This window comes from Anser cygnoides, chromosome 19, assembly GCF_040182565.1.
Source record: "Anser cygnoides isolate HZ-2024a breed goose chromosome 19, Taihu_goose_T2T_genome, whole genome shotgun sequence".
In the NCBI taxonomy this organism is placed as follows: Eukaryota; Metazoa; Chordata; class Aves; order Anseriformes; family Anatidae; genus Anser; species Anser cygnoides.
The window spans coordinates 3982200-4009204 of record NC_089891.1 but is presented as its reverse complement, the minus strand read 5'-3'; the positions used below and the strand labels follow the sequence as shown (position 1 = coordinate 4009204).

The window sequence follows — 27005 nt, the reverse complement described above, 5'->3', positions numbered from 1 at the left end:
GAGCCGGGGGCGCAGCCGGGGCCGGGACCGGGATTAGGACCCGGGATTAGGACCCGGGATTAGGACCGGGGTCGGGGCCAGGACCGCGGGTCGCCGTCCCCGGCTGGGCAGCCCCCCTCTCGACGCCCCCCCGCCCCCCGCGCCGCTCCGCGCCCTCAGCGGGCCGGGGGAGGGAGGAGCGGGGCGGGGGGCAGCGGCGGCCCTTCCCCGGGGGCTGCCCTCCCGCGGGGGGCGGAGCGGCGGGGCCCGGAGCCTCGGAGCGAGGGGCTGCGGGGCCGCCGCCGCCGCCCATGGAGCCCAACGGGACGGCGGCGGCGGGGGGCAACGGGACGGCGGGGGGCGGCGGGGGCGGCGGGGGAGGCCCCCCCGGGGGCGGAGGCCCCCTGCTCATCCCGTCGGCGTTCGGGACGGTGCTGTCGGTGATGTACGTGGCCGGGGTGGCGGGCAACGTGTACACGCTGGTGGTGATGTGCCACTCGGCGCGCTGCGCCGCCCCCATGTACAGCTCCATCGTCAGCCTGGCCCTGGCGGACCTGCTGTACCTCTCCACCATCCCCTTCATCGTCTGCACCTACCTGGCCCAGGACTGGTACTTCGGGGACCTGGGGTGCCGCATCCTGCTCAGCCTCGACCTGCTCACCATGCACGCCAGCATCTTCACCCTCACCCTCATGTGCACCGAGCGCTACCTGGCCGTCACCCGGCCCCTGGACACCCTGAAGAGGTCGCGGGGCTACCGCAAGGTGACGGCGGGCGCCGTCTGGTCGGTCTCGCTGCTGCTGACGCTGCCCATGATGCTGATGGTCACCCTGACCGAGGGGAGCAAGGCGGAGGGCAAGGTGAAGAGGATGTGTGCACCCACCTGGAGCGTGGACGCCTACCGGACCTACCTGACGGTGCTGTTCAGCACCAGCATCATGGCCCCGGGAATCATCATCGGCTTCCTCTACACACGCCTGGCCAGGACCTACCTGGAGTCTCAGAGGAACCCGCCCCACAAGGAAAAGAGCAGGAGGTCCCCCCGGCAGAAGGTCCTCATCATGATTTTCAGCATCGTGCTGGTCTTCTGGGCCTGCTTCCTGCCTTTCTGGATCTGGCAGCTGGTGCGACTCTACAGCAGCTCCCTGCAGCTCACCACCCAAACCCAAAAGTGCATTAACTACCTGGTGACCTGCCTGACCTACAGCAACAGCTGCATCAACCCCTTCCTCTACACCCTGCTCACCAAAAACTACCGGGAGTACCTGCGCAACCGGCACCGCAACTTCTACAGGTTCACCTCCTCCTTCCGCAAGAGGGGCTCCAACCTGCAGTGCTCCTGGGGACGCTCCATGTCCTCCAGCAACCAGTACGACTACAGCTCGGAGGCCCTGGGCATGGCCACGCTGAAGGACAAGTGAGGAAGAGGAGGCTCTCTGGAGACATCAGGACCAGAAGAGCGTCTGGCCAAGGTAGGGCTTTGGGACCCTTTTGCCCTGCAGGGTCCTAAAAACTCATTTCTGGTGGTCGCTATAGTCCAGGACAAGAAGTTGTGTGACCCCAGGTACTGTGAGATGCTTTTCAGTTTTTTGGGGTTTAGGGCTGTCATGGGGAGTCCTGCCATCAGCGGGTGTGGATGAATCCTTCTGTGGTTTGGGTGCAGAAGATGAGGCAGATACTTTGTTCAGTTCTTCGGCAAACTCTTTTCAAGCTTTGCTGCACTTTGCTAAGCTTCAGCTCTGCACCGGTTCTTCTGTGTGATTTCTCAGTGCTGTCCTCCAGCTACGGCTGGACCAGATCCACAAAGGTCTGAAATTGTCCTGGGATTGCTTAACTTAGCTGCAAGCCCTGGGTTTGCCCTATATATTACTGTTACCGGTTCACAGTGTGCTTAAGGAGACCTTTAAGCCCCTTTTTCTATTTCCTGTTATATTATAATACACTACAGTTTGATCAAGCTCTAGTTCAGTTTGATCAAAGTATCTATTTTAAAATTCATTGCAGCAGCGCTGCAAACTCCAAGCATTTAAAAACCACGAGGTAAGCTGTCAGAGAACACTGGGTTATCTAAAAAGGCATGTCATATTTTAACTTTTCTACCCAAGATGATTTTAATCTGCCACTGATTTTAAGTTGGTCCCTTTCTCCACAGTCGACAGAGTTTGAAAAACTGAAAATTTATCTCGGAAAGGAAAAAAGAAAATTCTTATAATCCTGTCGCTCAAAGAGCTGAGGCTCTAAAAAAATGACTGAGACCAGTACGGTGAGACTCATCATAAAAAGGACAAATTTAATCCTGGCAAATCTCACCAAAAGTATTTTGCCTTGATGTATTTTGCTCATTCTCTTCCCACTTAACATCTAGTGGTAAACCTCCACCACAGATGCTAGAGATGCCTGTAAACTATAAAACTTAAGTTCATAAAAGAAATTGTGATTAAAAAGTGGACCATTGTCAGGTTTCCCCTCCCACATTCTCTTCACCCACCCCAAGGGCTGCGTTTACCAGGGAGAGGCTGCTGCTCTCAGCTGTGCTCTGAGCAGCTCATTTAAGTAGGGATAAAGTTGTGTTCAAGCCATCTGCCCCAACTCTGGGGATAACTAAAGCGCAGCAAGAGTTGCATAAACTATTGTCAGCAGCTGGCAATGTCCAGGGACTTCTGAAACAACAGACAGCTGCTTCAGGAGCAGTTGTTTCCACTTTTTTACGGCATCCCCCTACACCGACCTGATTGAGAGGAGGAACTCAGCAGCCCTACAGTGGTACTGGGTTTCTGTGTCCTTGGGTGATCCTCTCGTAGCATGTGCCAAGCTTTAGGGTACGTCTGTGCTCGAGCAGAGACACGAAGTGCCTACACAGCAGCCAAGGATGGGGCACAGAGAACACAGCACAGCCACATGCTGGATTTTATGCATAAAGGCAGAAAAATAACCCCTTCGGGGCACATGTTGGACAAAGACCAGGGAAATAGGTTCCTGTGCCCGAAGTCTGGCATTCTTCATATAGGTGCAGTTTTTAGGGTGCTTTTTGGGAAGGGGCAATAAGGAACTCACCTTAGCATTGCTTACATTACTTTTCGTCACAGGACTTTCTTCAAAATGCTTGCGACCCACTTTGTGGTGTTCCAGCATCGTGCAGACTGCCAAGCTGGGTGGTAGAAATGGATGTGACAGTGCCAGCTTCCTTACAAACGCGGGGGACTAAAACACAGCTCTTGCTGGGAACTGGCAGGGCAGAGTGGGCTTCAATAGTTGTAAAGAACTTTTCAGGAACTAATTCATTTCTTTTTATTATTAATTCTGAAGCCATTGTTCCTTTCCCTTTGCTTCCCATTTCCGAGGCTGGAAGTCACTCCCCTGTAAGAATAACACAGATAAGACTTAACTCCAAGGGCGGTGTGGGACGGCTGGAGCGCGTGCGTCATCCACAAGGTGTGCCGCGCTGTGCTGCTCACGGAGTGCAAGAAAAACCCACCCTGACCTGAAACAGTCCTGATGGGTCTTGATTTCCAGTGCTTAGCCTGAGGAGAAAGTCCTTGAAAGCCACTGTCCCACCCCAACATTGCAAGGCGGCCGTAGGACGGATGGTTATCCCATATGAAATAGTATATATCTGTTACCAGGTATGTAGGGGAAGCAGATGATGGAAGAGCAGCGTAGGTGTCAAAAAGAGCATTGGGGAATACACTTCCTGCCTCAACAAACACGGGCTAAAACATCTAGTGCCAAACAGCCTAAAACTGTAGTTAGTAATGAGAACGGGGAGCTGGAAGGGAGCTGTATTTGAAAAAAATAAAAGAAAAAAAGAAAAAAGAAGACTGGGTTACATACACAGTCCTACCAGAGTGGATAGCCAACAGAAGGGTTTGGTTAGGGTGGGCTGCGCTCCACGAGCCATCCCCTGGCAGGCTCCTGCTGCCCTGCTGAGCAGCACGCGGGGTGCACACTACGTGCCGTAGCATTGGAGCTGCCGACGCCAAAAGGCTGATGGAGGAGCACCCAAATGAAAGGCTAAGTATGAGGTATTTGTCACTGTCGGGTTTCTTGACCAGCTTCAGCCCATCCCGTCTCGGAGCCGCTCCCCTCTCCTGTCAGGCTCTGATGAACCCTCGTGAGGTTCCTCTAAGGAGAGACCCAGTAAATTTGATGACACCCACAAAGCATGTCGTTCGGGCAGACGAGAGCCTATTTAATAAGCAAAACTAGCCAGCGATCAGAAGACACCGCTGTGTGTAATGAATGGCAGCCCTTTAGCAGCTCAGCATGCGGCATCCCCCCGCCTGCAGGAAGCGCCACGGAGCCGCAGCCCTTTGCAAATGCGACTCCTCGGCAGCCTCTCGTACTCCTGGGGATCAGAGCTCAATTTAAAAGATAAATTTGTGTAAACAACATCTCTCTTATTGTCTCATCGGACCAGTTAAACTGCCAAAAGTCAGTAGCTTTGACCCACTTAATAAATATCCTGCAAGAGCAGATGCGTTAACTGAGTTCCTCTTGTCTGTAACTGTGGAAGCTTTGACAGTTCTCAGTGCGCTCACATGTTGTAAACAGGCATAAAGTCTTCATATATCTTTCTTTAACAACAAAACGGGGAAGTTAACTTTGGGATTGCTGCTGCCTGCCTGTAGCACAGAGCCTAGTCCAGGGCCGACACAACCTGTAAGCTCCCATACGGGGTAGCTCTGCCTGCTGCTCACCCAGAGTATTTTGGGGAGGACACGGGACTCTGAACTTTGGGCTTGGTGGGATCTCAGTTCATGAGCACAGAGTCAATGCAGGCACAACGAAACTGCTGTAAAGCAGCCCAAGCTATTTTCTGTATGAGGCAGGAGCATTACCTGTCTTCGACACTAAAAAGGATGAGTCAGGGCTCCCAAAATCATGAGATGAAAAACACACCAGCTCTCCACAACCAGAGAGGTTACAAAGTCTTTTCATATGGAAATTGGGATAGTCGCATAACCAGAATCCAGATGATGGGGCTCTGGAAACTGCAAGCATCTTATTATTTAGGTAAACCTGAAGCATCTCAGCTTGGGCTGAAATAACAGCAGGGAAGTCCATCGGGCTGTAACTAAGCAAAATGCGGTGAATTATTTTAAAACAATGTTGCTTTGGCTGTTCTCCTACATTCCAAGCAGGCAAGATGTGTGCGCCCTATGCAATTCTACTGCAGGTTTAGTGACATAGCTGGTCTCTAAACAGGAGATGGTAATTTTAGGAAAGATGACAGTATTTTTGTTGCTGGGGCAGAGGTTGTCACTGCAAAACTCCATACAGGCTTTACAGGAAAGAAAACAGGTTAATGACTAAAAAATCTTCTCCAACATCCCGTGGTGTTTAAATCCGTATGCCCCACTCTGTTTCCCCTCAGCTCATCAGAAAGAGCAGGCTGTGAAAGAAAAGCAGCTTCATCCTGAGTGCTCTTTCCTTCCTTTAATCTAAGGTAGTATCTACTGCAGCAACAGCAATTTTTCTGTTTTCACTTGAAAAAAGAAAAGGCAGGTCCTTTGTGGGACAAGTGAGAATACTTGTTTTCCCCATGCTCAGGAGAGTACATTTGAAGCTTACTGACTTTTTGCAGACTTCACCTTGTATCACACATCTTTGCTCATCTTCCTCCCCACTTTTTAACAAGACATTTGCAGCAAACGCTTAAAAGCCCCACATTACAATTTAATTGTGTATGCAAGCAAATCATTAACATTTAAACTCCTATTTAGCAGTCATTTTTGGTGCCTATTGTGTGATGGAATACCAGGAAAAGCAGTGAAGGTGATTTTATGAGCGCTTTGTACCTCCCACGGCACGCTGCCCAGTTATGTTAGCCCAGGAGATCAGGCAGGGTGACAAGGTTGCTCTGCTCAGAAGCAAATACAGAATCTGCTCCCCTGGCAGCATCAGAATAGAAAGTGCACGAACTTCATAACTGAGCCCGGCCCTTGAGCGGTGGAAGCAGATAACGCACATTTCAGAAACGCCGGTCAGCCCCGGAAATTTGGCCGTTGTGTTTTGGAGTCCCTCTGGTGGCAGGAGCAATCTTCCCTCCTGAGGTTCTCGGGAAGGAAATTTGCTTATTATTTCAGGTTTTAAAACATAGCGGTTGCACACAACCAGACTACATAACAGCACTTAATTTCTTTAAAATATAATGTTGCCACAACATCTCCTGAACAGAACAAGTCCGTTAGGCAGAGAAAACCCACTTCCAAGTGCTAACTTTGCTCTCCCACCTTTCTTCCTGTGCTGAACCTGGACGAACTTTATCCCCGTCATTTTGCACAGCAGCCTCGCTGGCAGCACCCACGGAAACACTCGGAGCTGGTGACTAACTACAGCTTAGCCCAGCTACAGATTGCTTTTGCCATATAATATTGGTTGCTGTTGTCAGTTTCAAGTTTTTCAGGGGAATTGGAGAGACTTGGATTTAATTGCTATGGCTTGGAAGAAATAAATTGGTTTGTCTTCAGAACTGTAGCAGCAGCTTCACAGAAAATAAGTACCCTTTAAAGTGATTATTATTACTGCTATACGAGCTTTTTTTGCCCTTGATGGGGAACGTACCTAAAGCACAGCGGAGGAAAAGGATGCATCAGCTGGGAGCAAAGCATCCGGGGGATTTGGGTGGCCCAGAGTGAGTTTTGTGAAGGCAGGGGAAGGAGCTCGATGCCAGCTCACTTCGCCAAACCTCTACGGTGCAACAGGCAGCTGTGGGACCCCTGAAATCAAAAGTTGCTGAGGTGTATTAAAACCCTAACGGCGATGTATATCAAAAGCCCCACTCAGGAACCCAGGCAATGCAGAGTTTCTGGTGTGGTGTGTCACCCCTGCGGCAGCCTCACCGCAGCCTGGTGGGTGTTGGGTGCCCAGAACTGAGCTCTGTGATCTGCGGTCCCAGCTGGAGCCTTCCTGGCCCCGGAGAAAAGGATCCCAATGGGACACACCAAAGCAAAACTGCTGCAATGTTTTCCTTCCTCCTGTCCCAACACAAGAAAAGAAACTATTTAAAGAGGAAAGGGGATAATGAATCCTGAAGAATTCTTCTGGCATTCGGGCTCTGCTTTTCTGATTTTCTTTGGAACTCACTTGTAATTTAATTTTTAATGTAAATGAAACATTTTTGTAAACACTAGGAACCCTTCAAAAGTGAGAAGCGAGGTGAAGAGTTAAGCACTTGTTGAATTTATTAGGGAAGGCTGTACTTCACTATTGGGGAAGATCCCACCCAAGCTCTCCATCAAGATCTCTGGAGGGAAATCAGTAAATAACTTGGTGCAACAGCAAACCACTCCGCATAGCAGCCGTGCTTGGCAGAGGACACAATCCTAAGCCAAAATGGTGCTAATGGGGAAGAAGTAAGATCTGCTAAGTTTGTCTCAGTGTGGTTAGGCCAGGGTCTCTCTAAGATGTCGTCAGCCTTTCCTTGTGCACGCCCAATAGGATCTTGAGTTCAGCTGCTGAATTCTTAACTGAAAACAAATATGATTTCGTCCAAACAAAGCAAGGCAGATTCCTGAAACTAAATGTGGTGTGTCCATAAACACCGAGTTTTGGAGACAGTCACAGCTTCATGTATGTGCTCCTGCAAACCTCATCAGGGACTTCCATCAAATTCAGAACATTTCTACAGCTTTTAGTTTACCATATCGGCTTCAAATTTGAGAGCCACAGGGGTGGCTCGTGCAAGAAGCCCCGCAGGAAGAGGCACTACATAGCAATGCTTCTAACAAAACCCCACTGATTTCAACTGACTTCCTGCTTTTTCCCTCATAACTGATTGGTTTTTCTTTCATTTAGCACTGTAGAAGGGAACATCTTAGAGGAATGACATTACTATGAAATCAGCTGGAGCCTGAGTTACCTCTCCCACCACATTTTGAAAGCTGCTTTTGCCGCTTGGTTCGGGAGCAGTAGCAGCACTGTGCAGGCAGCAGCGGCGGTTATCTGATCCTACTCGAGTGTGTGTCTTTATCTTCCTTCCCATCATCTGCCGGTGGGGACTCACAGGCCATTCATCCCGAAAGCTGTTGATAAGTAATCCAGGCAGGCTTGAAAGCAAGATAGCTAATAAAATCCAGAGGAGATTTACAGGGGTTGTCATGCTGCAGCCACCTATCGAGACAGCGTTTGACATCCGAGCTGAAGAGGGAGATTACTGTGAATGGGAGGAGGTGGGAAGTCCGGGCTTCTCTTTCAGATCCAGCATGGACTTGCTGCATGACCTCAGAGAATTCACTTGCCCTTGTGCCGCTGCTCAGTTTGCCACATAGAAAACAGCGATGCAATTTCCATGGTCTGCACGAGTGTCTTAAGACACCGCTAATGCGTGTGACATGTTTTGAGATCCTTGGTCTTAGGTACAAAAGTTAAAAGCTCTCCTTTTAGGAGTAACTCAGGATTCCAGTTAGCTATTAATGGTCAGATGGAGGAAATGTTTGTGTACCAGAAGAACTTCTCATCCATTTTTAGATTAATGGCAGCCAGTCAACAAAGATTATAATTTAGCCCCCAGCAATGGCAGCTGCGCTTGGCTGGCATCTCAGGGAGCACGGCTGAAATGGTTCCGATAAAAGCATCATCATTTCACTGCATCAATACCCTCTCTACAGCCTCTCCCCGGGTAAGAAACAATAGCAGGAGCTATGGTAAGGAAGCAAAAGCTTTCTTCTTTACCTCCCGGCAGCCTTTTTCCCCACATTGTTGGTTAGGAGCACTGGGGTTGGTGAAGGTAAGGGCAGCGCATCCCTCCCAGCCACAGCCCGTGCCGCGGCCTGCTCCAGGGCTGGATCCTGATGCAGAAGAGGCTGAATAGAGAGAACGATCCTGATTGCTAAACACAGCAGTGCTTCCCTGTCATTTTGTTCTTGGCATCCTTTTAGAGTGATTAAATCTGTCGAGGAACCTCCGCCTGCCTTAGGCACAGCACGAGTAATTCCCAACAACAGAAGCAGAGGAAATAGCAACCGACTAACTTTGCTTCTCTGCTTTCATTTGTCTGTTTGTTTTAATACAAACACGAGTTTATTATGGCAAGCATCTCCCTAATTTCAAAGTGCCGCTCTGTCTTTGCAGCAGCTTCTCTTAGGGAGGATGAGAAAGTGAAGCTCTGCAGCCTCTGGTGCCCGAAGTTATGGGTAAAGCTCTTTGCAGATCTGGGGGCCCACACTGGAGGGATGGGGACAGAGCAGGAGCAGCACTTGCCCTTATTCCTCCATCCATCCAAGTGAGTATTTTCTCTACCACACACTGTGCCCCCTGGGTACTCACTATCTATCTCTGTTATTCAGAAAAAAAAATATAAAACCTGCAAGAAGTCTTGGGTTTAGTTAGATAAAAGGTAAGAAAAACTTTTAAACCTGTAACTTCACAGCCTGGGAGAACCGCTTGTGTTTCCCTGCTCCCATCCTTAGCGCTCGTCATCCCAGAAGGCCCCCGGGTGTGGGGCAAAGGCTTCGTTACCTACAAAATGCAAAAATGAAATAGTTAATGTGCCGCACCAGATTACTCATTAATGAGATCAGAGAGGAATTGCTTTAGGCTGGCAGGAGGCTTAGGAGGCAATACTATGTCAGCTTCACACTACCTCCAGCGGTAAGGCTTTACACCCAGTGTGGAAATAGGGAGGGGGAAAGAGGTAGGCTGCCCTGAATGGGCTCGTGCCTCGCAGTTTCTTGAAATCTTACCTCCTGGCAGGTTTTTGGTGCAGAAAAGTACTTGATCCAACCTTGCAAATCCTCCTCTCTTCTCATCCCGTTTGCTGTGAGCATGAGGACAGCCGGTACAGGAGCCCCTGAACCCCGCTTTGCCCCCGTGGTGCAGGGTGAGGAGTTACAGAGGTGGCAGGGAAACAGGAGCGTGAAGTCCCCAGTGTTGTCAGGGCACAGAAAGAAGACCATTAGGTCAGACCTCAAAAAAAAAAAAAAAAGCATCCAAAAAAGGCATCAAAGCTGCATCTTAATAGATGTTTTTGTCCTCCCTCATTCTTCAGTAAATGTTTAGCTTAGAGAGCTCTGAGGCTTGTGTTTCAAACTCTGCCTGTGGAGGGTCCATGTGTAATTACAGACTTCAGCCCAGGACCTACCTTAACGACTTTGCATTCCCGTCATTCTCCACAGGCTGAATCTTCTGCCCACACTGAACGAAGCTTTTACAGAAAGATCATGGATCAAATGTGACCGTTTAGTTTGTCTGTTCAGTGAAAATATGTTTGCTTTTAGCATGTTCCTGTCCTTGGTGTTCTTATTTTAATCTTCTGTTTTTCTTTGGTCTCTGTCTGCTCTGTCCTTTCTTTGTGCTATTTTTCCTTCTGGGCAACAAGTTGCAGTCTCTCCCAGGGACTCTGCTCCCATCCTCACTTTGCTCCACAGCAACAAACCCTGCCAGACCCTGAAACACCCAGGGAGAGTTTCGAGGCTTTGGGGGAAATTTTATACCTCTTGAATTTCAAATCTGTTGTTTCAGGTTGCCTGCAGAGAAAGCAGAAGTGTCTAGTGATTTCTACAACATAATCAGAAAGCGGGCATGTCGCTGCAAGCGTGATTGCTCTAAGCAAATCCTTCAACTCCAGCAGAGAAGTTACATCTGCATAGCTAGGAGCAGGATGTGACAACCATCTCCTTTAGAGTGGCTTCAGCTTAAACCTCTTTTGGCCCCTCGGTTGGGCTGGTCCATCTGTTTTTGCAGCCCTGGGGTTTTAAAGGGTTAAGCCTTTCTCATTTCTAGCTTTTTTTTTTTTCTCTCCTCTCCAATCAAGCCCAAACCAATTGTTGCTTCTGCCGATCAGATTTACTGTCCACCCCCCAGCCTGTGAATCCAATACAACCGATGGGCCATGAAAAGAAGTGCTTACGAAACCACATCTTCAAATCTATTTTGAAAAATCATGTGTAAGAAGCTTCGATGCACTTGAGCTTGTTTAAATATCACTCAGAGCAGTAAACGTCTGAATTCATGATCCAACTTCTTTTACCCTACTGCAACTAGAACTATCTTTAAAATTTGTGCTCTCGGTTGATTTGGGCTTTACCTTCTGTTTTCTCCTTTCTGCTCTCTAAGTGATGCTGTGGCTTCCCTTCCAGAGATGCACGTCAGCCCCCAGGTGGCTCTGTAAAGCCTTCTGATGCAGAATAAAGAGCAAGGACCTTCCTGAGGGACACCAGAAACCTTTATATATTTGCTAGAATACCCTTGAAAATGTAGTACTGCAGATTTGGTCCATACTAACAATTTGTATAATGGTTCCTAAGTCTTGGAGCAACCACACACTTAAGGACTCAGCACGGAGTGTGGGTGGAGGCAGTTTTCCTCCCATTGCCTCTGAAACTGTTTTTTTTTTTTCCTGTTTGGTTTTCAATTATTTGACTCACACTTTGTGGACTTCATTTCCTGGCACATTAACAGCTGGTGGTTAGAAAGCTGCAGTTGGCGAGGGCAGTATCTGGAATGGATAGTAATTACTCGCTGAGCTCATTATAATTGTTCAGTTATTGAATAATTTGGAAAGGCAAGCAGGGGGAATATTTGGTTAATTAAGAGCTCGTTTAATCACTGCTAAATTTATCCTTCCAAAACAGTGCTCACCTTACCTGGATTTGAAAGCCTTTGTTTACCAACACTGCTGGTGGGAAGCAGGAATACTCTCTATTCTTTGACTGAAGTTGATGGCACTTGCTCTTTGGCCTTTGGTGCAACGTTTTTGTTCCTTATTCCCCGCTAGGTCTGGCCCTTCCGTGTTTTTCTTCGTGGGCATTGAGATCTCTCTGAAGCTGTTATCAATCTCTGATGAGATGGTGAATAAGACATGATTCACGTGCAAGCACTTGGGCACTTCTGGGACCAAATTCTCAGCCGATGAAAAAAACTGCACAGGAGACAGAACAGCAAAGTGTGAGAACTTAATAGAGCCCAGTAAGCGAGAGCAAGAGAAAAGCTTTAGAGCCCTTGTCGTTTTTCTGTTGCTGCTGATCTAACACAGTTGCTTGGCACATGTTTCCCCTGTTTCAAGCTTTAGATAATTTAAGGCTTAGGAAGCAAGTTTATCACCCAGAGGATGCTTTCTGGAGCCTGGACAAACTTCCAGGGGCTCTGGGGAGTCTGCAAGGCAGTGCTCAAGACCAAGGAAAAAAAAAAATCCTTTACAGCTTATTGTCATGTTTTTACTGGTGCGTGAAGAACGTCAAGTATCTGTATGAGAATCCAGGCAGGCTTGCAACTGAAAGGATTTTATTTGAAGACTTTTGGGGAGAGTTTTGAGGAAAGGACTGAAATATCGTTTGAATCAAGATGAGTACAACTTAAACAAGAAGCCCAAAGCAAAATAATTATATAAAACTATTAATCGTTCTAAGTTAAGTGCTTTAATCCTTTGTCCAAGATTAATTTAACACGATATCCTTCATGCACAGCATCAGTCGGGTGTAACTACCACCACAAATGCCCACAGGATTTGGCTGTCAGCTGGCACATGCTACCTGGGAGGGTATCCCTCCTCCCAGCATGCAAGACAATTGCAGACATTCAGAAAGGAGAAAAAACAAAAAGCCAAGCCTTGAAACCCTTGCTGACCACAGGCAGACTTATTTCCCCTTTGCACTTCCAAAGTCTCCAAGATTTACGGGCCTCTCCAATCCAGACTGTAAAAAAAACACACACAAAATAAAGTGGATGAGTCTGTACTGAACCTCATCCTTCACAATATGACTCAGAACAAAGTAAACTTATTCCAATGTGTACTCCATAAAAAAAGAAAAAAATAAGCCAGATCCTGTATCTCTGGAGACATACCCATCTTTTACAGCGGCATTTGTGAGCTGCTCCTTTGTGTTTTCCTCTTAGATTAAATGCTGCAAAGAGAGTGCTTTTTCCGAGCAGACTCTGCAAGGTAAATTCTGCAAAGCAGACGAGCTGTCAGAGCAGGTTGACTGTAAAATCTGACAACCCTGACAGCCTCCTTGCAGCAGTGCAAAGCCATGTCATTTCTCCAGTTACCCGTGGTTACAAAATTGTTGAATGAAATGGAGTCCAAACCTGTCGAGGATCGTAGCTCTCAAACAGGCGGAACAAGTGATCTGGAATAATAATAATAGCCAAGCACGCTGCTCGGGCCCTAATTCAATGCTTTGCCAAACTGCTTCAAATTAACGGACCTTGCCCATTCAGAGCTTGGGCTGCTGAGGGGACAGGGAAGTTCCTGGGGGGATCTGGCTGACTTTTTATTTTCCTTCCTTGAGAAGGGACAGCCATAAAGCAGCTCTTCAAGAGTGCTATGATTCCAAGCAGAGAAGTGTTATGGGATGTCCTCTGCCTGCCCCCCAGGGAAAAGTACCACGTTTTTAGCAGCCAGGCTCCCACCTGTGGGGCTGGGGCAGGGGCTGCTGGCCCCAGGAGCTGCCGGGCACAGGGGCTGCCCTCCTCAGATGTGCTCAGCCGGGGCCACCTCGTGATCCCGACCACGCTGCCAGACAGGGACGGATCCCCCAACACATATATAATCAAAGCAGTTCCCTAACTGAACTTTTTCCTAACTGTTCTTCCTGAAACTTTTGGCTTTAAAGTAGCGCTTTGTGCAAAACACATTTCTGCAAATTAGCTTAACAAGTTTCAGAGGAACTTTCAAGTTAGCACAAAAAAGAACAAAACCCACATGCCATTGTTTTAATCACTTGGACTTGCCTTTGCACTTTCTGGCCCTTCCTGCCGAGTGTCTCAGGTTTCTGCAGACATCTGCCACGATCAGCCACTGACCTCATTCCCTTACATTACCTGCTGGGTTTGGGAGGTGCTGTGGTGGGAACAGGAGGACAGCAGTGCCATCAGGATCTTTTCTTCCTGTTAATTTTCCCTGCCAAAGTGTCATTCTGCAGCACACTAGGGCAACACGAGTTTTCTGCCTCTGCTGTCAGCCTCCTTCCCTTGCTGGTAGCCAGCAAGCCAAGAAGCCAACATCTACAGGGTCCTGTTAGCAAAGGACAGCTGCAGAAACGCTGCAAACTGCTCTGAACTCTCAATCCTGTGTGAATCACCTCTAAAAACCTATTTCATTAGCTTCACCAGTTTTACCTTTCCCCAGTGTGTGTACAGGTGTGATATCAATCCCCACCAAGTGCCATTTGTTCAGACCAGCGCTGTTCAGCACTCACTGTCACCTGGATTTAGCGCTTGCTTTTCAGCACCTTCTCAGCAGTGGGAGGTTTCACCTTCACACAGCTCTGGACAAGGACACACTGAGTAAGGCTTCGCTGTCAGCTTCTTCTCCAAATGCCAAAGCCTTCTCCCTCCAGTCCATCCTCATCCTTTCTTTCAGTAGCAATCAGCATCCTACTGTCACCCCGACCGCTCCCAAGCCAAACCAGCACCCCATACACTTCCCATCACCTATAATGTCTTGTGGAGACCCACAAAAGAGCCCAAATATCATCTCCCATTCCCTTCCAGGGAGTCTTTTCTGCTGCCAGCACCTCCCTAGAGCCTCCCCACACCTGGGAGATGTGTCCCCCCCCATCCCAGCTGCAGACTCGACACCATCCAGCCCCCCCCCATACCCTGCGCCTCTTCCCAGGGTGGTCTCTGCCACCCACCTCGTGAGGGGCCGAGGGACACCAGGGCTTTCTTGGCTTCCTATATGGGAGTGCATGCAGTCAGTTCTTGTAAGCATCGCATTTTACTGCCTCCTCCCAACATAAACTGGACAAATTGATGGAGTCCTGGCCCCCAGGATAAACAGCGGCTCCGCTGTTTAGAGTAACTGTCTCCTGGGAGGAGAACCGCGCAGCTCCGTGGCCGTCCCTGCTGCTGGGTGCGGGAGGTGGCGGTGCCCCAGCAACACCAACACCACAAACGGGAGCAGTCTGCAAGGACGAGCAAGACTAGAAAGAGGCTGCGAGGTGAACTCAGGTGCCACAACAGCCATCTCCAAATTACTGTGCAGAAAGAGGACTGGCGAGCTTCACCTGAGCCACTTCTAAAAATTTCTACCAAGGGCCGTTTAAGTTTGTGCCCAAATCCAGAGGTTGGCTTATGTTTGCAAGGTACCAGCATTACAAAATTCGTATTTCAGATTAGTTTCAGCATTTTAGCTGTTTAGCAGTGTTGGAACCTCATGTGGCTAGGACCCATTCTTGGCTATTATAGCTAAAAGAATTTTCAAAATCAATATTTATGGCCAGGCCAGTACTTTTGAAAGAGACTCAGATTAGATAAGACCGCTAAGTCGCGCATTCTTTCCACACCTGCATTCTTCCCAATGAAATAGTAGTTCCCAGTTTCAAGACAGACAGCTTAGAGTTGGATTTCACTTGTTCTGGTACGACGACCGCTTGCGTGCTCCAGGACTAAAGCTGGCTCAGATGTACGCACGCAGTCCTCACCTCTCAGGGCCTTGAACACAACTGGAAAACACTTGTCTCCTAAGTGATGGTCTTGTGCAGCCTTAGTTCTCGGATTGCATTCAGCAAGCAAGCCAGAGAGCTAAAATCTAAATTCCTTTCAAAGGATTTTGCAATACCTTCATTCTCCACTTTCTTGAAGTATCTTGCAGGGAAGGGGACAGCTGTACATCCTAGTGATCAATTTTAGATTAAAATGAAATGACGGTAGAGCAAGCGTATCACTTTCTATTTCCACCTTTGTCTTCTCCATGCCACAAAGGAGCCCTTGCGAGTGCCTAGGAAGTGGGGGTGGATGCCCCAAGGAAGCAGTGAGTGCAGCCCTAGGAGACAGGCTAAGAGCCAAGCTCAGTCTTCGCACCACCACACTCCCAGCCCCTGCATGTCCATCCATGGCTGGAAGGAAAGAAAACTGTGGATCATTGACACTGCTCAGCTGCTGGGCTGGGGAGAGGCAGACAATGACATTTACTTTTTCTATTAAGTTAATTGATCCACTTATTCATTCACTCCATTCCATTTGTTAATACCAAAGCTTTAGGGCTCAAAGCTCTTCTGTTTTTCCAGTTCCGTGAAATGGTTTAATTAGAGATATTACCGCTCCTTATAACCCTTGCCACGTTTGTAGCACTAATATATAAGCCCTTGTTTATAAATGTACTTACAATCACAGTTACAGTTATGTTTCCCACTCAGGGGAATCAGGTGAACAGCACAGCTGCTCTCAACACCTTGCCTCTGCCTTGCTCAGGATCCTGCAAGTCACAGGGACCACAAGACTGAAAAATTACGTTTGAGATGCTCAGGTCTAAACTACCTCCCCATAGGATTCAGCTATGGAAAGGTTTTGATTACTGCCCTTCTGTGCATGCTTAATGGCTAAAGTATTTCATTTAAGGAGAATGATTAGGAAGAGGACAAGTTTTAATTGCCTGCTCAAAAGTCTTGATACAAATCCTAGCTACAGAGTTGAAACGTGTTTAACTTCTCTTGGAAGTGATAATTTTTGCAGCACGCTGGCTTTCACTGACTCACAAGCCATCTGGAGGTGCTAAAAGCATTTAGCAAACAAAGTCAAGAGGTCTCAAGTTCCAGTTCTTGAGATGAAAATACCAAGGCTCAAAGGCAGCAGGCAGTCAGCTGTGAAGATGGAAGACTTCAAGGGTCTCACCATTAATAGATGTGACATGAGTGAGAGCCTTCATCACCACCCGGGCTGGGTGCTTTTAACTGGACACTCTTCAAGATGAGAACAGCATTCCTGAGAAATCCACATGCATTTATTCTGAGCCTGTGCTGAGGCAGAAAAATGAGATTCTACCTGCCTGCCTGCGGTCCGAACAGACAGAGATCTCCAACAACACGCGTATGACACAAGAAAGGGAAGATGAGTAGGGAGAGGGCTGGGTTTGCAGTTACTGTGCAAGTACCTAATAGCAGAGTAGGACCTCCACAGACCATACTAGGGAGCAGGTGCATGTCCTCACACCTCGCCTGAAGGATTTCAAAATAAGTAAAATGTTGTCCTTTCTTACAGTACCACGAAAAAAAAAAATCAAACTTTTTTTTTTTAACTGGAGAGATAATGTTCATTTCTATGCAATTCATTTATGAATGTTTCAGTCTTCTTAGATTGTTTCTCATTTATAAATCTAAATCCTGCCTATACTGCTATACACAGATGTTACGCATGGAGGACACCACCACCTAAAAAAAAACCCACAGCTGGTATATGCAGAGGAAAGTTTAATTCATTATTTTTAAATAGATGGATGAAACACAGCTTTCTTAACATACCAGATTCAAAATTCACTATTAATTAAAACAATATTGATGAGATAAATAGCCTAAGGTGTTAGGGAAGAGGTCCTGTTGAAAGGTTTATGAAGGGATTTAACAGCAAGAGCTTTGCTCCCTAAAAGCTGTCCAGTTGTTGGTCTGATTTTTTTTAAAAAAAAAAAAAAAAGCAGGTTGGGGGGAGAGAATTCAACATCGCTACGGACATTTCAGCGTGGGAGAAATCTGCTGCTCTCTAACACCATCTTATCACTCTGACTTATTTATGCTATAGTTCTTTCTCATGCTAGTAAACAGCAAAGTTTATTTGATCATATTCATCCCAGTGGAATGGAATTCCTTCCTAAGTAATTTATCTCCCTCTGAAACAGAAAAAGAAAAATAAGAAAACACATTTATTGCCCTCAACTTCAGCAGTGAAATAGAAGTAATGCAAGTGAAAGATCATTTTTCTCATTCCTTTTCTGCTGAGAAGCGCAGGGAATGAATGGGCTTAGAGTTGGTCTGGTTTCACAGCACCTTTTTAAGTTTTGAATTATCTGCTGAAACATGGCCTTCTCTTTTTATGAGGGTGTTCGGTGAGTCACATTTAAAGCCCTAAATGCAAAGAGGACTCCCAGAACACATCTCCTCTTCAGTAACAGCATATACCAGAAATAAAAATGTTTGTCTGCTAGAGGGGATAGAAGAAATTACCATTCACAGTTTGCCAACTCATGTAAAATGAGTCCATTAGGACCCACCATTGTTTATTTCCCCCCAGATTTAATGGTTGCCAAATTAATACACCAAGAAGGTCACCTACAGGGTGTGAATCCACCCAGAGACCTTGTCTTGGCAGTGAAAAGCAGTCTCAAAAGAAAACATCAAGCTTTTCTGTGAAGTCAGCAGCAAAGTATCCTGGCACCCAGATAAACAGCTTAATATAATTGTATAAACCGATGAACAAAAAAAAAAAAAAGCCAAATTTTCAAGGTGTCTGTCCAGAAAAGTCACAGCTCATTAACCTACTCAGCACTTTTTGTTTCTTTTCTTGTTTTGGTTAACAAAAGAATTTGAAGGGTATCCATTTTTAAAACAAGCCTTTTGAGCACTAAAGGCCTCTTAGAAGAAATTTCCAGAAACTCTGTAAATCGCTGCCTCTCTCTATAAATTAAATATCATTTCCTTCTAGGAGAGGTGCTGATTTCAGGCACATACCCCTGTGCTTCTGCACCACTGAGTCTTCAGCTTGAAGGCTCTGATGAAGGTCCCAGGGAGGTACATTAGTTAACGGTGCATCTGACCTGACAGCTCAAAGATTTGACCAGTCCAGATTCCTTGGAAAGCCTCATGATTATCCAGCAGTCAACCTAGATATTTCGAGGGTTTAGCTTTGTTTGGATGCATTTAAAGGTTACAGAAATAAAGGAGACGGTACTTCCAGGCTGCTTTATCAATTTCACAATGAGAAGTTTCTAAGCAAGGCATTTCTCATGATCCTGCAGTCTGATCTGCATGTGTAGGATCCCATTAAAATCAATGAGACTCCACAAAGGAGGAACTCTACCAGCAGGGATCCTTTAACAAGATCACTTCCTTAATGCGAACCAGCCTCTGATAAAGAACATCAAAAAAAGTTTTTCTTGTATGTTTCAAAATTCAATATTCACTATCCACAAGTTGTCATGAAAAGACAAGGATATTCAACAGCGGACAGTATAAATCCCTACCCCATCGTTATTTCAGCCATATAAGAAAACAGGCAAGATAAAAACAAACACCTCTTTGAAATATAGGGTGTCCTTTTAAGTATGGACAGTGCCTGTAGTAGATGAACAATAAGAGAACATTTCAAAAAAAAAAATGCTAAAGAGTGGAAAAAAAAATGAGCAAGATTTGACAGTTTCACCAAGGTCTGAAATTCTTCTTGAAGATTAATACACTTCATGGGCTAAGAAGGTTATAGGAAAAAGCTGGCTTTTTTGAGTATGGTTGAGAAAGATGAGCTAAGTGTGAGTGTGGAAGGGTCTGTCCACTGAAATACGCCGGGTGTCAAAGACAGTACGGAACTAAAGCAGCCTGAGGCATTGCTATTTTAAAGCTACAAGTATGGTAAAGCTGCAAATAACAACGTGGGGATTGTTCACTCTGTATCCCAGACTGTTCAGGGAAATCTCTTGCTTTAGGACAATCCTAATCCTTTAGAAACTAAAGGAACAGCCATGAACCTGCGTTACAGACCCCAGACAGCACACAGCATGCTGCCTGCCTACGAATTGGTGCTGGCATCAGCATGACCCGTCCCTGCCTGAGACATGGGCTCTGTTGTGTGTTTCCTGGTGTGTCCGTGTGGCTGCAGCCTTCATCAGACAGCACAAGGCCAAGCACTCCTCATACTACTACAACAGCAGTGCCAATACCATCCTGCAAGCGTCCCAAACAATTCTAGCGAGCCAGGCTATGAATAAGTAACAGACTGCATTTACGCTGTAGGTAAAAGCTTAAGTATGCTAGGACAGAACTGAGAGATGCCATAAGGGATTTGAGGGGAGATGATGGACAGAATCAAAGACAAGCGTGCAGTTCAGAAATGGATCGGTTATTTTCCTTCCTGAAAGGCTCTAGTACAAGCCAACAACGCTTGTATGGAAGATAAAAAGTGCCTATACGGATGCTTTAGGGATAAATAGGCTATCTTTAAGGGAAAGCTGAACGGTAGGTTTCAGCAAACATGCTGTAAAATTAGCTTTGAGTTTCCTAAGAAGGTTTACAAAAGGAGAGATAAAGCAAACTCTGCTATAGTTCTCCACAGTGTTTTACAAGGAGCAATAGACACTTACCAGGGAATTACCCACCACTTTACAACAGCTCTCACCGCCGGATTTCCTGAGAAGTCTGCCTTCTTGAATGAGGCTAAAATGATCGATGCCTGCTGCAGCCATCTGTGGTTCATAAAGGAAATAACTCTTCTGCTGTTCTTGGAATCTTTGGTTGGATTTCCTCACAATAGACTCAAAAGGGAGAGACAGGAGCCGGGATTTTCTTTCTTTGCTTGGGGGAAGAGGAGTAGGGTGGCTGTATTTCCCCCTGCTCTCAGCAGTAGCACAGAAATGCCCTGACCTCCAGCAACACACCTGCTTTGCTCCTAGGATTCAGACAAGGCAGAAATACTGTACAAAGCCAGACACGAGTGCTTCAGAGATCCAATTCACGTGTAGAGGCAGTGCATAGACATCTGAGTGTAGATGGAACACAAGGAAAGGAAAGCTGTCAAGGAGAAATTCAAAAGTATTAAGAATTGCAAGTGAAGAAAGAAAACCACGTTTTCTTGATAGCATAGTCATTACTGATGCCATTTAAGTTTTGCTTTTATTTTGTTCTACACATCATTTGCTACAGCCTCAAAATGTACCCTGTTGAAGTTACCTTATAAATCAAAGCAAATAATTAAGACCTGAAGCTAAATTTCTGATGCATATCTAAATTAAAATCCTTTTGTACGTAGAGCATCTTGGAAAGCATTTCTGGACTTGAAATTCATTTAGATGGAGCTATATATACAATATATGGACAACACATATTTGGAAGAATCTCATTGTAAACATACCTTTCCAAAACTTCTGTTGATTTATGGGGAATTAAAGTAATTTGAAAAAAAAAAAAAAGATTACACAACTGCTTACAGAAACTAAATTTTTAAACATGAAAAATCCTAAGAAATCCAGTCAGAGCTCCTAGAATCAACTTATATGGTATTAATAAAAATAATCATAAAATTAAATAAAATGCATACTGTAAATAGCATTTAAAGCTATGTTTGTGCTAGAGACCAGATCTGATCTAACACCTGTTAGCTGTAGAAGAAAGATATTCTCCAACACCTTTGAATAGAAGAATAATTTTTAGGGTAGTACAGTTACATTGAAGTCCTCCAGAAGCCTGACCCAATGTCTAAGCAAGGATTCAAAGCCTGGCTTGGTCTCCTGACATATCTTCTATTTCACCCTGGCTTCTATTTCACACAAGAAAGCTTCACCTTTCTTTAAAAAATGTCTTTATTTCAAAGAACATATTAACATTCCCAAATACGTGAAATGAGTAATGCTTTAAGGTAGAAGGCTGCAAATTTACGTCCAAACTTCACCCCAGTTCCCACCGAACATGTATTGACCTTTCTTTACTTTATTTGAACCACAAGGGCTCTAAACAAAGGTTTTCACACCCCCAGGAAACATCAAGCCAGATTTTGTTTTTACCATGCGTTCGATTAAGAGCACTTGTCTGCAGCAGCTTGGCACCAGATTTATAGCAGTTTAATAGAACAAATCCTGCCCTCAACCTAATCGGAGTTCTGAGAAAAAGAGCACTGCCTTTCCCAGTAGCAACAGGGAGGCTGAACCTGAAAGAGGACAGACAGAAACATCAGCAGAAATTAAAGTATTTCAAATTCAGAATTACCTGTCAAGAAACGGGGAGAGAGACGCTTAATAAAAAGTTATTGGGGGCATTTATGGGGCCTAAAATAAATTAAGTCAAGCTTATTTCTAACAATCACTGAATTCTGCAAATTCCAAGCTGCCCCAGGAACATTAGCCTTTCTGCTGTTATTATTTCCCTGCTGGAGGCTATGTTTAGAACTTTTTAGATTGTATTCTACTTCCTCATTTGCTATTTAATTTCTTCATAGATCTAGATATTGCTTTTAGTAGTCCGGATATTGAAGCTTCAGATATAAAATGTTGATTAGTACCGGAACACAACATATTGAATTGTTACGCTCCTTTTAAAACGTGAATTCTCTTACCAGACACAGCGCAAGCATTTTTCACAAATTGCATCTGACAGGTTTGGTCTTCATATTGAACACATTACTAAAGCTTAAAAAATCCAGAAACCACAAATACCAACTTGATTTTATTTCTGAATGTCAGTCAATTCACAGCGTGGGAGAACACACTGGGTTTGGAAGATATTACAACACACAGAAGCTTCAAAAGATTAAAACCTGACAGCAGATTAGTTGCGATTTCCCCCATGGTCCAACATGGTCTTGTTAAGGAGTATTTTAGAGAGGGCAGCTCTCAAAGTGCCATTTTCACTTAGTGCAACTCAAAGCCTGCATGACAGAGAAGTAACTAATAAACATTTATAAAAATTTGCAAAGTCCTTGATTTATATGACAGTGTTACAGAGTAGTGATAAAACTTATAGTGAAGTAAGAATTTCAGGACACAGGACCTTAGCCTGGAGAATCAAACCAAAATCCACAAAAAGGTCCACTGATGCTAGATTATTTTTGTGGAAAAGGCCCTGCATTTAAACCACAAAGTGATGTCCGAAATCAAGTTTTAACCCACTAAAGCTGCTGCTGATGTCTGATCTTTACAAAGACATACAACTTTGGTGTGAGGCAACTTTCTTTGAATTAACAGGCTTCGAGACAAGTATTTAGATACAGAACCCAACTACTGTTTTCCTAGCATCCAGCCCTTTTAACAATTCCTTATTAGCAAGGATGCCCTTCTCAGTTTTCAGAAGACATGAAATTATAGAAGACCAATTTTGCTGGTGCGCCAACTTAGAATACTCACAATAGCACAAGTGCAAGTGTCCAGTCATCATTCTCTTTATTACACCTTCAGTGTAATCCCCCCATACTTACAATTTCCATAAAAGGAGAGATTAAAACAAAAATGAAAATTACATGAAACTGTATGCATTAAAAAAGCACATCCCCACATCTTCATTTTCATAGAAAAGATAGACTATTAATAAACCAAATCAATGCTCACTTCAAAATTTGAAGAAAAAATAATTTTTCCTATGATTTACTTAAAGTGTTGACCCACAAAAACCTTTGATTGTGGTAAGAAAGCAAGGCAGTTGGCTAGATTACTTGTTTTGTTACTTCATTTGTACAATGCAATCATCTCTTCCTCTCTGAAGTTCTTGTAATTTATTATTCAAGTAACACCACAGACTAATGATTCTAGCTAACAGAAGTCTTTATATTAAACCAAAAAAAGGAAGTCTATAAAAAGCTATTGATAGACTTTCCGAAACAGATAAAACATTGTTTTGTACAAGCTAAACAGTACTTCACTATACAGGATTTGTAAGTCGGGTCAACTGTAACAAAAATCAAGAGTTTTCTTAAACTTGGTCTTAAAACTAAATTTTGGCCCAATAAATAGATGTTTTCGAAGTGTTTTTACAATTGAGCTCCAGCTCAAGAGCATTTCAATTTAAAATGTAAGTGGTTACCAATTTCCTTTAGAGCCCACATACAACAGACACTGGTCCAGGTGGTTTTGTTATCCGGCTGTCCAAGCAGCAAGTCAGGGTTTACAGGATCAAGTCTAAGGGTCCCAGCACCAACACATGGAAAACCACCACAAAACTAGCTTTCTTCTCACCTGTGTCCCTCCCAAATCCTACTGTCCTAACTGAGAATTAGGTAATGATGAATGCTCAGCTGAATCCAGAAAACTGTCTGACTACTTCTGCCCAGCTCTCCTTTTAATATATATACAACTTACATGGTTATGTGGTCAAGCCATTCCCATAAGGAGCTCTTAATAACTATAGTATGCGGCTTCCAACCAGGAGATGAATCACTTTTCTTAAGACACCACTTAAAAGTGAGGCAAGTTGGGAATGCTGCGTTCTAGTAAGAGGAACCTACTGTGGTGCCATTCCCTAATGCACCACAACATTTGTAATCCTAAAGTGACGTGCTTTCTGGCTAACTAAATGGTTGTATTAACTAGTCCTTGCTTGTAGCAGAAAATATCTATGGTAATTTAATTAAAAAAAAATTTCAAGTAAAGCCCAGTAGTCAAACCACAGGTGTACTGCCTACTAATGCCCATGCTAAAGGAGAAAACATTCCTCTCAACAGGAGACATGTCCAAAAGAATAGCACTCATCCTGCTGTATTAATTAGGTCAAACTTTCCAAATCCCAATAGTATTGGAAGAGACTATAGAATTTAACAACAGGTAACAGCAGCATGTGGTGTCGTATCAAGATATGGTCCAAAAGGTGGTTTGTATCTTTTAAACTGAAGAATCAAAAAAAAAAATTTACAGAACGTACCAAATTTAAGATGGTCCTTAAGGCACTGTTTGCAACACTTACAAAAAAGGACATGTGAAAACAAAATGTATTCCAATATATTAACACAGCTGGGAAATTCTAATTAAATGCAAGTCTATAAAATTATCTCCATTTTTCCCCTCCTCTTGCAGGGCTTCTCTCATTCCATTCGACCTCACGTTCCATCCCGGGAGGAATTACGTCAGGACTGGATCCCCAATGCCGTGGTCTGGGTTGCAAGTGAAGGAGATGGTGATAGCATAGCGAGTGCCCCAGCGAACCTTTTCCACCCGATGAAGGTTCTCTGATCCAGAGGTGAAAAAGGAAACCCGGCCTGTAAAGACAAAAGCATTTAATCAGCAACACAGAGTTTGCCATTCAGCTACCAGCTCTCTACGCAGTTTTGCTGTTGTTGTCTCAGTCCAACTGTTCCCTAGCTACCTGAGAGCCCACAGGTCAGCCCAGAGCCAAACTTATGAGCTTACGCTGCACTCTGACAGCTTTATGGACTGTTTAAAATGTATGTTAATCCTTCGTGCTACAAAGCTGGAGACATAATTCTACCATATCTCATAGTTTATAAAAGGCAGGAGGAAGCCAAGAACATCTGAATTCAGTTCTTAGTTGCCTCAATTAAAAAGAAAAAAAAAAAAAAAGAAAAGAAAAAAGCAACCCTAGTGACTGTCAGCAAAGTGTACTGATTTCCTCCCTTCTCCCTTTCTAGTCTGGGCTCTAATTTTAGACCAAAGAAGGAGGAAGTGCTACAGAGGTGGCAAAAGGTCTTCAGTGAAAAAACGCTCAGCAGGTTTACAAGCAGCTGTGGCAGCTTATCAGCATTATACCAAGTATTTGCTATAGCTTTTTGTGCACAGTCAGATCACTCACTGTTCAGCCAGGACAGAACATTATGTATCACTCTTGTATACCAATTATTTTTCCTTAGGAAGAAACACTCCATCAATACATAGGCTTGGAAATTGTTTTACAGATGCAAACGCTTACCCCTGTGTTTCATCCCGTTTAAGTTTTGGGTACCACCACCACCAACCTGCCTCGGGGCTCTCCAGGCCTTGGGTTGCTTCAAGGTAAAAGCCAGTTACTTTGGGGATGCCAGCAGAGGTATACTAACATCCCACTTAACCAAACAGCAGACTGGGGCACTCTACACTTCCACATTATTTAACCGTTTTGAGAACATAGCAGTTTAATGTTTAGCAAGTAACTTGGAACTGAAGCAACTCCATAGGACCACTCGAATTTCCTGAAAAGCCAGTAATACTCATATGCACAGCTGTTTTATCCCAATACAGATTAAAGTTTGTTAAACTCTTATCTCAAGGAATTCACACAGACAATCTGACTCTGCCTGGGACCACCAGGCCAAACGAAACACTTAAATGCCCAGTTAAAATCCACACAAAAACAAGACAAACTATTCCAACCTTTGTATGATACACTGCAGGAACAGGCACAAGCTACACAGCTAGCATCCTCTTCTAACTAAAGATCCAGAAGTTATTTTGCTTGCATATCCTTCTACAGCACACAAGAAAGCTGAACAAACCTCGACTGGCCTCACAGAGCTTGGGTAGCCTCTGAGTCCCTTCCATATTCACTTGCAGTTCACATTTAATCTTTCCTAGGAATCGCTCCTAGCTGCCAAGCAGAAATATGAAGTCATATATCATACTCTTCTGTGCCACTGGCTGCACATCAATAATGGATAAAGCTATAAATATATGTAAAAAATAAATTTATTTGTATGCAAAGCTCATGCACACCTTGGTGTCCTGGTCTTCTGGATGAGAGACTCTAAACGAAGGCAAGGTTCTCATATCCTCTGAGTGCTACAATTAACAGAACTCTTGAGGATTTCATACAAACTCCCTTTATCCTGAAAATGTGTTTTTTTGTTTTGTTTTTACTTTCTTAAATAGTATTTGAATGTCATTCAACTACTTCATTATTAAGTCCCTCACCTACTCACCCAAAGTTTTGCCTTAAACTTATTTCCAAGCATTTTTGTTTGATCTCTTATAAGAAATATTAGCAATTCAGAATTAGACAAGTTTCAGCGTACTGTTTAAGCCAGCTAAAATGGATTATTTGGCTATACAGAATGTTTTCATTTTCTTCTTGAATAAATATGTCTTCAGATATATTGTATTTTATAACTCCTTATGTATCTGGTCCCACAACTGCCAGAGGGGGGTCTCCGTGCCACCAAACAAGCCTACAGTCCATTTCTGAAGATACTTTTTCCTCACTTGGGAAGAATTTCTTTTAAAATCATTTCCATTGCAAAATTTTGAAATGAAAGTACAGTCTCTCCACAGTACGCTATTCTCAATAGTAGAACTGCTCACAGAAAAGGCAAAGAACATTAATTCCCATCCCACCTGATAAAACCTTTAAGGAATATACAGTAGCATCATTATTCAGAGATATCTGGAGAAAGACACGAGATAAGATAAAGGTGCACCATTACAGAACAGGATGATTTACTGGCCTTTCAAACACGCTGAGACTAGACATTTCAGAATCTTCCTTCAATACACAGTATCCAGAAACCACTTAAAAAGTTAAATTACTACACAAAAAAAAAGCAGGTCAGAACTAAGCAAGGTGCTTAGAAAAGTACGTACCTAATCCTAGGCTATCATCTGTCCTCGGTTCTAGCAATTGTTTTTTAATCAATTTTGAGTTTGAGATTTTAAGCCCGAAAATTCTAAACCATGAACCATGTTAGCAAGTTATTAGTGCCAT

The 27005-nt window shown here is 44.6% G+C and overlaps 2 protein-coding genes across 2 annotated transcripts in view; one reads left to right on the top strand and one right to left on the bottom strand.

The window, feature by feature from the left end:
• Window positions 1-260: 260 nt before the first annotated feature.
• On the top strand, window positions 261-26398 carry LOC106047107 (urotensin-2 receptor-like). Its single transcript, XM_048075896.2, has 2 exons — window positions 261-1451; window positions 24392-26398. The coding sequence occupies exon 1, from the start codon at window positions 291-293 to the stop codon at window positions 1398-1400; it is 1110 nt and encodes a 369-aa protein (XP_047931853.2). The 5' UTR covers window positions 261-290; the 3' UTR covers window positions 1401-1451; window positions 24392-26398.
• The window catches only part of OGFOD3 (2-oxoglutarate and iron dependent oxygenase domain containing 3), a 43389-nt gene continuing 38424 nt past the window's right edge, over window positions 22041-27005 (bottom strand). The window contains exon 8 of the mRNA XM_066980147.1: window positions 22041-24573. Coding sequence (XP_066836248.1) covers window positions 24437-24573 — 137 coding nt within the window. The 3' untranslated portion in view covers window positions 22041-24436. The remainder of the gene's footprint in view (window positions 24574-27005) is intronic.